An 11,374-nucleotide genomic window follows, 5' to 3' on the forward strand; every position below is an offset into this window, starting at 1 on the left:
TTTTTTTTATTTTTTTCAAACTTTTTATTGTTTTGAAAAACCATTCCCGATGAGCTGTTGAATGTTTTTTATGTTCACAGAACCCCAACCACCCCGAGAACCCGAAGAAAGCAAGAGAAAACACGATACACCCCTATAACAATGACTCCGCACTAGTGGAAAGTGCTTGGCCTCTTGGCCGAGAAGACCTTGGCGCTGACGGACTTGGGCACACGATGAGGGAGAGGGAATTTCAGACCCTTGGTGATGAGCTGTCTAAGGTATGGGCGCTTGACATCTGAGGCCTTCTCAATCTCGACAACCTTGAGGATCTAAATTTCGGGAAAAAGGAGTACATTAGACTTTTGTCAAAAGATTTTCCCACAAGGAGGGATTCATGACTCACATGGATCGACCGGAAACGAGCGCGGTGCCTGGCAGCCATATCCTGGTAGAGGGACTGGACGGCATCGGTGCGGGAAAGCTCACGGTACTCCTTGTACATATTGTGAGTTCCGCTGCGGGAGTCGTAACGGATCCAGATTCCAAAGTTCTTGACTTTCTGAGGACGCTTCTCATGGATCTATCCCCCCATAAAATACCGTCAACACCCGTTCCTACATCCTTTCCGTTGTCGGATGGATTTTGACTAAACCACATACCACATTCAGAGACACAATCTCACCAGCACTCTTTTTCACCTTCCTGAGCTTCTTGAGGAAATACCAGAAGCGGGATTTAGCAACGACGGTGTTAGGAGCGAAGAGGCGCATGCGGTAGAGCTTGGGAGTGGGGTCCGCATCTGAGGGGAGTTTGCGGCCAATGACCTGGTATTCCGATAGGCGACCTGTGGGAATAAGGAAAATGAGTCAGCGCAAAGCGAAATGGAGGAGACGTAAATTGAGAACCAAAACTTCGGAGAAGGTTTTAGTCTGAATATGCGTGGAAGTCATGAGGATTGAGAGGCCAATATGTAGATAAGCAAGAGAGAGAAAGCCAGCAGAGCCTTTCCAATGAAGCCACCACACGTAGATATGTATAAACCCTTGCCCCTCGATCAATTGCTCATCGACAAATTCTCTGCTTAGCTGTTGCTGGCTGCCTCCGCCCCGCCCCCTCCAATTTGTGTACCTCCAACACTATCAGCCTCTCATCCGTCCCCGCAATCTCTCTTTTGTCCTTCCTCCCTCTCCTGCTCCCTACCAAATGGCCTAGGGAATAAAGAGAATATATTAAGGGAAAGTGAAAGTATGTAAAACGTACCCATGCTGTTTCGTGATTATGTATTAGCGAATGTATGTGCAAAAGGAAAAGTTAAAGAAAGAAGATAAAAGGCGTAAGAACAAGATCAGTTTGTTTTCTAGCTACTCACGTTGAATTATCGTCGGTTGAAGGTCGGCTGGTGTATCGTCTGGTCGTCGGGGATGGTTGTTGCTGGTCGTCACTTTTCTTTTGGTGTTTGGGTCGGGTCCAAATCGCACGCCCAGCAACGACGGGGAGGGTTGCGATGCTGTTGGTGCGGGACTGCTGAGGCTAGGGCTAACCCTGGAACGTGCTGGTGGGCGATCTCAAAGATTTGTGCGAATTTTCCCTGACTAAATCGCTGTATCATAGTCCCACACACAAATAATATCTTGTATGATAGGACTCTTCATCGGGGCTTATCCCATAATCGCTGCGTCCAAGAGATCGGTGGTATGATATGCGCTTGCACTGTACGAGTACTTGTACTGCGGGGTCTCGGTTTGAAACTCGAGTGATTTATTGCCGATTAAGGAAGGATACTTTCCAGATCACGTTGCCATCCTAAACTAAACAAGATCTCTTGGGCCCAGAAAGCAGCCGACTAATGGATGGAGCGACTATTTGCGGTTCGAGCCACTGGTACTACTCGCTCGTACAGTATCATTAAATTTCTATTTATCTGCTCTCGAGTCGATTGCCGGTACTCCCATTCGCGCGTTTCTATCATAATGGCAACGTTCGTTACCCTTATGAAGGACTGACAGCGCTCGCTGGAGTTTGGAATTATCCGGACATAGGTTCCCGGTATATTACAAGTAAATACAATTCGACAATACTCCAGGGGTAATAAAAATTGCAAAAGTATAATTTGGTAGAAAACAGTCAAGATATAGCACTCGACGTGATCATATGAAAACCGCCATACTTCTCGAGTATGTCTAATTGTGATAACAGTTAGGAATCATGTCTCCGCTCCCACCAAAAACCTCCACCACGTGTGACGCTCGCTCTCCTGCCCATAAGCCTATAATGCCTGTATGATATTCTTTCTCCCCTTTTTTCCCTGTTTCCCTGTTTTCCTCTTTTTCTCTCTTTCGCCTTAAGTCCTGTTTGGTAGCACAGAAAAACTGAGTTTTTCTCACTTATTCTCAGTTTTTTCTTCGGTATTAAAGTGAAACACTAGGGGGTATTTGATGGGTGCAAAAATGCCATGGTATGATATTTTAAAACTCACAGTTTTTTTATTTTCATTTTTTTTTTTTTTCATATCATACCATATCTCCTGTAAGTCCAGTAGTGTAGGGGTAACTTCATACTTTTTATCAAATCAGATGTATAAAAATCAAGTTATTATCTGATCAGACTCGAATTTTACTAGAAGTTCTTGTTTTCATTAGCATAAGAAATAATATAATATATACTAGAGTATGACTAACTAGGAGGGGGAAAAATTTCACTCAGTTAAATTTCACAATCTCTAAGCCTGAATATAACCTATATTATAAATATTTTAGTATTTCTAATAATATACCAAACAGGGACTTATAATATATTATTATACTCGGAGTCACAGTCACTTATTGGGGTAATATATATATTTAGCCCTGTCAAACACTAGGATTTCCATAAAAACTCAGTTTTTTTATTCTGTATGTCACCAACAGGGCCTTAACTGTCTTCTTTGAGATCAATCAATAGCTCAATCTCAACTCTACGTTTGCTCATTCGTTCTCTGCCTCCGTGATTCCACTCAACAATAACCAATTGGAGACAAAGCCAGGTTGACTTTGTATACCGGTAGTGCAATCAAGCATAAATATTTCTCAATTACGTAGAGCCTCAAAAATAGAGCATCTTGCCCTTCCCTTTTAAGAATTTCAACTCATCGTTCAAGCTCACTGTGTCAACCATCTATCAATATCATCACAACAGTAGCCGGCCTTCAAAAAACAAGTCAGTTTTACTTGCTTATAGTGGTGATAGAAAACGGGAGTGATTGCTTGCTTTTGCGGCGCCGGTTTTCTATTGGTAATTGGCTTGGTGGGGGGCAAGCGAGAGGAATCGTTTTTCATTCAAAAAGTTATGATGTAAGAAAATTTGGAGGATGAGTATAAACGGTTTTGGGCAGATTTTTTTTTGATTGGCTGCACCAGGGTGTATGTCGCTTAGGGCCTGTTTGGTGGGAACGGAAGGCGGGTCGACCGTTCCGTTCACACATACAAAACGACCATTTCGGAAATGAAGGACGGCCATTTTTGTATGGGGAACGGTCGCAAACTGAATGGAACGGTCGTTGCCAAACAGGCCCTTAAGAGTTAATTGGAAAGCGATTCGCAGCAATGAGTGATATCTCATGATGCCGGGTTTTTAAACGGCAACCATTTGTAATATTTGCAATGTAACAGGAATATGACTCCAATCGCCAGTGGACTTTGGGGTAAGTGGGGAAGTTCGCTCGTTCTTATTCAACACTCTCGCTCTCCCCACACACTCTCTATTAGAAAGAAAGAAAAAAATCACCCCCGATCAACATTAGTTTAACATAAAGAAGAAGAAAAAGAGGGGAGAAAATTCTAAACTAGAATGAAAATGAACAGCTTTGGCCTCAATCTGATCGCGAGTGTAATAAAAAATTGAGTTTTGTCACCATGCCGTACTCGCAGCAAGAGGCCTTTGAAGGGCATAGTGGAAAACAGAAGTGTTCCTATGATAGTTGGAGGTGAGGTAGAGCAATGAATTTTCCAGTGTAGAGTGTTATCACAAGTAGTAACTCTTTCAGCATTTGAGCACAAGTTTGGGTGTTCTGAAGCAGGAGCAGGAAATTTTCGCTAGACTTCAAGGTTAATTTGCCATTCAGCAGATATGATATGTGCAATGATGACTGCTTTAATGGCATAACTGTCTTGGACAAGCCATCATTTGGCGGCCAGACGGAGCTGCTCGGAACATTGTAACTCTCCACATTCGGTCGCGTAGGTCGGCTAATCATGGGGGACAGGCCTCAGCGCAAATAGCATCAAACAATTGTCTCCTTCCTTGCAGGAGTTGCTGTAAATAGTACGGGTTGGCTTGTACATTTTAGAGTGCCGGGCGCTGGCGTCCGCATTTCGTAAAGACGGGAGTCTGAGAGGTTGACTATGGGTCCCCGCCTTCTCGAGCTAGTGCTATTCTAGGATGAGTCTGAAAGTTACCGAGAGGGGGGAGGAGTCACAGTCAGTCACCTAGGTCCCGGCAGTTGTCCACAGTCAGGATATCTGCAATGACACCTACGGGGCCCCGGGGTCCGTCCTAGTCAGAGAATATGACGGACACTACTGCTGCAGTCAGTCCCGGGCACCATCTTCAGTAATACGGTCCGTCCCGTCTTTAGATGGGGACGGGTGGACTGGACTATTGGGTACAAGGCGGCGGCAGCGGGCCGGGGCCACGGAACCCGGTGGGGGAACTGCTAAGAGCCCCGAATGGGATATGACTATATTTAGCAGCATGTCCAAGGCAGCGATATCTCTGGGCAGCCGTCATTTCTCGGAGGGCGGGCCCTGCAGGGTGAGATTGTGGCTTGCAAGGGTAAGTGTATCATAAGACTGAGTGTTCTGGTGACGGATTTTGAGACGCAGTTTCGCAGAAAGGAGTCCCGACCCTGATCCCAGAGCCATTGCCATATGTCATATCAGGAGGATTAGACGTGCTTGACCTAAGGCAGTGGAGAGTCAGAAGTCCTTCGTCAAATTTCTGGTGGAAACACCAGACTAGTAGCGCCCGGGAGGGTGGAGTAGAGGTATTGTTTGTCGAGAAGAATATTTTTTCAAAGTCGGCTATTGGGCTTTCGAGGGTCTATTTTGGGGTAGTTGCTAATAGGGCAAGTGGGAAATTTGCAGAATTGTTTTACCTTTTGAAGAATAAATATTTTTTCCTCAATGTTCCAGCAGTCCGTCGAGAACTGGATTGTTTCCTCGATCATGTGTTTAGTGGAAAACTTAGAGGGTGTTTGGCAATGCGACTTTTGAGTGGTGGTTTGCTAGTGTGCTCGAGCAAACCCTGCTGCTTCGGGACTGCTGGTATGGCTGAAGATTCTCCTATGGACCATTAGACTATCGGAACTATGTGCTTGGGTTACCTCCATACGGGTGCCAGAGAAACACTAAGTAAACAACAAGCGCTGCTCGAGTACGGTACCGACTGTGATCTAAGCTATCCATCGTGAGGTTGAAACAGACCTCCGGACCAGCACCGTAAATCATTTCCATGGAGGAGGGATACTACGGTGCGGTATTAACTCGAGTTATTTACTATCTCCGCCACGCCCCCTAATCTCCGTTTTCTGAAATAAAACCCCTTAAGAAGGATTAGTGTTTTCCTCTCAAAGTAAAAACTGAATTTGCTGGCTGTATCGGATCTCATTAACTGGTGTTCTCAATTCTATTAACCTGTTAAACTAGACCAATTTTGGACTGATGCCAGGTAATACGGTATTGGCATTGCGGTATGATACTTGTAAAAAGAAAAAAGAAAAAAGGCTCGGAACCCTACGGTACAGTAAGGCTCAAAATCTGGTTTGTGGATTTTTGAAGTCCTGCTAGTTCGTTTGCTTTGGATTTAGAGAGGAATGTATTTTCTTTGCGGTTTGGATTGGCTAGGAGCTAAAATGATAGGGTACAAGGGTAGGAACCTATTAACCGGAACAGACAAGGATGTATTTGGCTGGTTAACCGCAAATAACTGTTCCAAAACTTCTTGCCAGACCTTGTATGTTGGGAGGAGGAAGGGAAAACTGTTTTCTTTCTGTATGTAAGGAGATTTTCTCCACCTGTCTTATAAAGTAGATAGCAACCAATGAACCAACATCAAACTCCACAAAACATGAATTGAACCAAACAAGTCTTAGTGTGGGAGTGAAGTACTGTACACCAACAGATAAGACTTTCCTTGAGAGTGCAAGGACTGATTGATACGAATTTTGCAAACTGATTTTGTTTCCTTTTTCTTTGATTGTTTTTCTTTTGAACCTACCGATTTTGACCTTCTCAAATTCCCTTTCCCGAACGGAATTTTCCTTTTCTCAGTACAAGCTTGGTGACAGAATTCGTGCCCTCCCCCATTTTACACCAAAAACAGGTATTTTCACATTGCAAAACTTCAACTCCACCATTCTACAAGGGATTGAAAAAAATCCCTTGAGCCATTAGGGTTATCTAGGTACTATCATCCATTGGTGACAAGCTCTCTTGGTAAATATTCATGATGCAATACCTGAAATAATGAGGGTGGGTAAATGGTACTTACAATTTTGTATGAGTTTGCCATACAAATAGTATATCTGTAACGATCCCCCTTTGGACAGTTAATTCTTGGCGATGGGGAATGATACTTCTCTTTGCTGTCTTCTTCTTTCTTCGTCTTACGATAGCTCTAGGTCTCTGCCTATGTTACCGATAGTACAAGACCTTTGTCTTCTATCGGAAACGCCTATCGTAAGCTTTCTCTAACTTGTCTTCGTGAAGAACTTTCCTTCACGTAATGATAACGTTGCAGTAAAGATAAAGATTGTAAAGATGTTTTATATTTGTTAAAGTAATAAGTAGGAAAAGTACTTAGAAATCAATTCAATTTTATTTAAACTCGTACCGCCAACACTGGCATACAACGAGCCCCCACCGGTACAGGAATACCGCTAACCGGTATACCACTAATCCTAAGCTAACCAAATCTACGGCCCCACACCTGCCATCCTTGAGTCATGCCCGCACGAGAACTAATTACAAGACTATCAAACAACCCAGCGCCCTCTCCAGTCCAAGTCCATAGCCCCTCTAGTATGAAGCCAACCAGCACCAAGTGTAGCTGAAGCTGAGCAAGAGACCAACCCAACCAGATTCCTCGTCCAATAAATATAAAATCACTACCACCCAGTCTGAATACTGTCCCGCAAAACCTCCTCCACAATAAAAAACCAACAAAAATACACACAAACTAATACTACAGGCAACACAATGGCAGAGAGGAGGTAACCAACATGTCCACCTCTCGCATCCACATGCCCGGCCATCGACTCTATGAACTCACTTTGCCAAGTGCCTCCGAAGAGCGTAGTAGTGAGGAGGACCTGTACCTGCTGCCTGTCCCCCAAAAACAAACACATAACCAAAAGAAATACATAGAGGTGGTAACAGACTCAAAAGGGCCAGCGGGGCCTATCTCCCACCCATGGTGCCTTGCCCCCACCAGCCATGCCTATTGCCAAACCAAACAAACCAAACAAACCCCACAAAACCCAACACATAAGACCCAAACAAGTCCAACCAGGTGGTCGCAACCCACTATCTGCACAGGTGGCCATCAACCATCCGGGTCATCGAGGAGCTTTGCAGCACTCAGCAGCTTCACCCAAAAGCCCCATCAGGCCGGAAACACTTAATTAGACATCGCCAAATCTGACACATGCCCGACCGGTGCTCGCAGGTGCCTCTCCTCTCCCAATCAGCCACCCCCAAGCCCCACACTCCAGGCGCCACAGAGCCCATCCAGCCCCATCAGCCCCTCAGACAGATCAACCATCTGACAGTCACAGGACAGCTATACCTAACCTTATCAGGCAGCCATTGGTCTTGGCCGTGCCAACAGAGCCACAACCCTCGACTCCATATAGCCGAGGAGAGCCCACCAGCCAAAGCCGGGAGCCACAAAGGAGGCAGCACTAATACCTGAAGGTACCAGCACCAGCCACACCAGCCAGTCCAGCCGAACTGAGGTTCAACCGAGCCGTGAAAAGGGTAAGCAAGGCCAGCCAAAGCCAGCCCCACAGGCCCGGCAACAGGTACAGACCGAACGATGGGCAAGAGGCATCCCCAACCGACGCGACAAGAAGGGAGAGAGCGAGTGAACAGAAGCAGACAAACAGAAGGTAGGCTCCACTTGCAATAGGTGAAGCCGCCAACCACAGACCACAACTGAACCATCCAAATGCACAGACAATGCGAGTGCCTGGTAGCCAATTGTCCCACACCGTCCCGGGCAGCAACAATAACCACACCAGGGGGTAAGAGTTTTCAGGGTCAAAGCCATCCCCACGAATGTGAGGAGGAGATGCCTGACTGAATTACTGTAAATGCCGCAAGGATAAAAACTTCAAGGGAACGGCGATAAACAACATCGTAGGATTTCGACCGTAGAAACGAAAACATAATGAAGAGGGGCTGGGTGGGTACCACCCTGCCACCTGAGGGATGATGCGGCCGGTACGACGAGTTGATACTTGGGAAGGTCATCAGTCTAACCCAAGGGCGTTTTGTATCGTGAGAACTAAGGACTCTGTCAAAACCCAATAAAAGACATGAGCTGGCCCAAAGAACGACACGGGTGATCTCCCCAAACACAATGTTCCATCCCCCCAATCGAACACGAAACCTGCGAGTAGACGATAGATAGGAAGCCGTAGACATTTTACTGAAAGGGGCTCGTATGTGACCGTGATGAAGTGCTCGAAGTGCTAGTATTGTGAGATAACCAACCCAACGAAACGAACCGCAAACAAGTTATCCGCCATGTAACACCTAACAGACCACAACACCAAAGACCCTAGGAACTACTGAGCGAACTCAGATATCTCCCCCAGCATCTAAGGCATCAAGGCCCATCATGATGGCAAAAGAATCGCTCGGGGTGAAGCGACGGCAAGGACGAGGAAAAGTACTTAGAACAAAGTGTGAAGAACCTATCTTCCTCGGCCGCATCGGCCTCCTTATATAGTATTCTTCCCGCCCATAGTCATGTGACCTAAAGTGATCATATGTGCGAAACCAAATCATAACAAACTAATCATGTGACCAAAGTGATCCCATGCTCAAAACCCATGACCTCATAGCGAGATCATGTACAAAAACTCATAAACCAATCATAACGCAATAAACAAGTCATATGACTCAACTGAGTCATATGTGTGAAACCCATGACCTCATAACGAGGCCATGTGTGAAACATAACTCATATGCGCAAGGCTTACCCGCAAGGTACACTCGCAAGGCATACTCGCCAGGTGTACGTCCCATGACTCATATTTGAGCCATGTGCGAAAGCATCACAAATCCCACACATAACAAATCATATGACCCGAATGAGTCATATGTGTAAAACAATAACATACCTATGACTCATAACTATGTGTCACATGAAAGCCTCTTTCATGCCAAGCCACGTTTGTGACAATATCGTGGCATGCATCCAATCTTAACACTAAGCTCTTAGCCATCATGGTGGAGTGGGAAAATTCTCATAATTTTTACCCAGAGAGTCTAGATAATTACAGTGCCTCGTCAGAAGTATTCGTAATCTGAGACATGTTTAATTGCGGTTGCACCGTTGGACTGTGGTGTGGGGTTGTCAACAGCGCTCACGTGATACGAGTGTATGATCAACCCTCAACTACCACCTCTCAATGATCAACTGTTAATGATCAATTATCTGCTATATATATTTTAAAGTAAAATAATAATAAATAAGGCTAGCTAATACTTTGTATAACCTCCCCTTGCTTTCAATACTGCAGTTACTCTACCAGGCATTGATTTCTACAACTTTTCAAAAAACTCCTCAGGAATTGTCTCCTAAACCAAAGGTAATACTTGTGCAAGCCTCTTCTTAACAGCTTCTTTTCCTCCTGGGGTATCTCCAATTCTTGGATATTGCTGGTGTAATCGCTTTTTAAGTTCAACCCATACATGTTCAATAGGATTCAAATCAGGGGAATATGGAGGGTGCTTCTCAACCTGAATACAATTTCTCTCAAGCCAATCCATGATACCATATACCTTATGAACAGGAACATTATCCTGCTGAAAAAGAATATCTTCAAGTTGCATACCAAAGGAAATTATTTGATAAATTACAGGAAAAAGATGTCTTCTTAAGAGTCTAACATACCTGGTCTTGTTGATATTTTGGGTAATAGGAACCAAATGACCTTTTCTCTTACCCCAAAAGCACCCCCATACCATAAGCAAAATACCCTTATCCTTTTCCTTTGGGTAAATACAGTCTGCAAGCCACTGCTCTCCAGGTTCCCTGAAAACCCATTGCTGCCTTGGATCCCTGGATTCCTCCACACTGCACTCATCATTCCAGATGACTCTCTCAAAATACTCAGCTGTCCAATTCCTATGAGCAGTAGTCCATCTTAGTCTCTTAGCTATATGAACAGCCTTGAGCTTGGGTTTTGACTTGGCTAGCCATTTCTTAATATTGGTATCTCTGAGTACTCTATCTACTATAAATTTGTTAGAGAATCATGTTCTATCACTCAGGCTCAGATGGGTACCAACCAGTAGAAAAAGAAATACCCGGCGCATATTTATCCCTGAAATCTGATCTGGTCATTTTCTGGTTGGATTTGGCAGCCCGGATGATTGTGCAATGCTGTCGCTGGCTGAGAACAGGTGTGCAACCAGGACGAGGACTATTATCCAAGGACAAACGCTCACATGCGCGAGTGAGAAAGCTTTTAATAGTTGACCATGGCCAGCCAATAATTTGAGCAACCAGAGCAATATTCCAGAGGCAGTGGAAAAATCCGATGATCATGCCTTTTTCCACATTGGTCATTTCAGTTTGAGTGGTCTTTGGATTTCGCTTTTTTGGCTTTGATTTATATCTGGATCGGTTAACCATTGGAAATTTGGAGGAAATTAAAATTAAAGAATTATTTGAATAGAGGATCACCGTATCATGGTGTGTAATATTGTATGGGGCAGGTATCATATGGTTGCGCGATCAGTGAGCTGGTATTTGGCAAGGTGGCATTTGGCGAGGTGGCATTTTTGGTGAGGTTGCTTAGTAAGACGATCACGAACACTTCTGACGAGGCACTGTACCTACATCACAACATTAATTTCGTTAATTCTATCTTGTTTTTAGGTATGTTGTAGGCGACTGAAATCTGCCATTTTTGGTGTAAAATGGTAAAAGGGCCATGAATTCTGTCACCAGAATCGTACTCGTACTTTTTATGATGAGATGGTTACGACCGCCGTCTTGGTGAGCGACACAACTCGGTGCGCCACCGTGTATGGCGTTGGAGTGCCTGTACCGCACCAAATCACTGCTCCTTGTCCCAACTTGCCCAATGTGACATTCCCGCCCTCGCGTTCCCCCGCAACCC

The 11,374-nt window shown here is 44.8% G+C and overlaps 1 protein-coding gene; it reads right to left on the reverse strand.

Moving 5' to 3' along the window:
- Positions 1-1,446, reverse strand: GSTUM_00005099001 (60S ribosomal protein L20). XM_002837068.2 has 4 exons: positions 1,348-1,446; positions 642-826; positions 386-562; positions 1-311 (listed from the first exon to the last, which is right to left on the reverse strand). The coding sequence occupies exons 2-4, from the start codon at positions 750-752 to the stop codon at positions 153-155; spliced, it is 447 nt and encodes a 148-aa protein (XP_002837114.1). The 5' UTR covers positions 753-826; positions 1,348-1,446; the 3' UTR covers positions 1-152.
- Between the last annotated feature and the right edge of the window lie 9,928 nt (positions 1,447-11,374).

The sequence above is a fragment of the Tuber melanosporum genome, assembly GCF_000151645.1.
Source record: "Tuber melanosporum whole genome shotgun sequence assembly, scaffold_17, strain Mel28".
NCBI lineage: Eukaryota > Fungi > Ascomycota > Pezizomycetes > Pezizales > Tuberaceae > Tuber > Tuber melanosporum.

What these genes read in the sequence shown, in the direction of transcription:
- GSTUM_00005099001 (XM_002837068.2), bottom strand. Translation starts at nt 752, where the DNA reads ATGCGCCTCTTCGCTCCTAACACCGTCGTTGCTAAATCCCGCTTCTGG. An exon ending in AGATTGTGTCTCTGAATGTG is followed by an intron (nt 563 to 641) that starts GTATGTGGTTTA and finishes ATGGGGGGATAG; the next exon opens with ATCCATGAGAAGCGTCCTCA. An exon ending in CTCGTTTCCGGTCGATCCAT is followed by an intron (nt 312 to 385) that starts GTGAGTCATGAA and finishes CCCGAAATTTAG; the next exon opens with ATCCTCAAGGTTGTCGAGAT.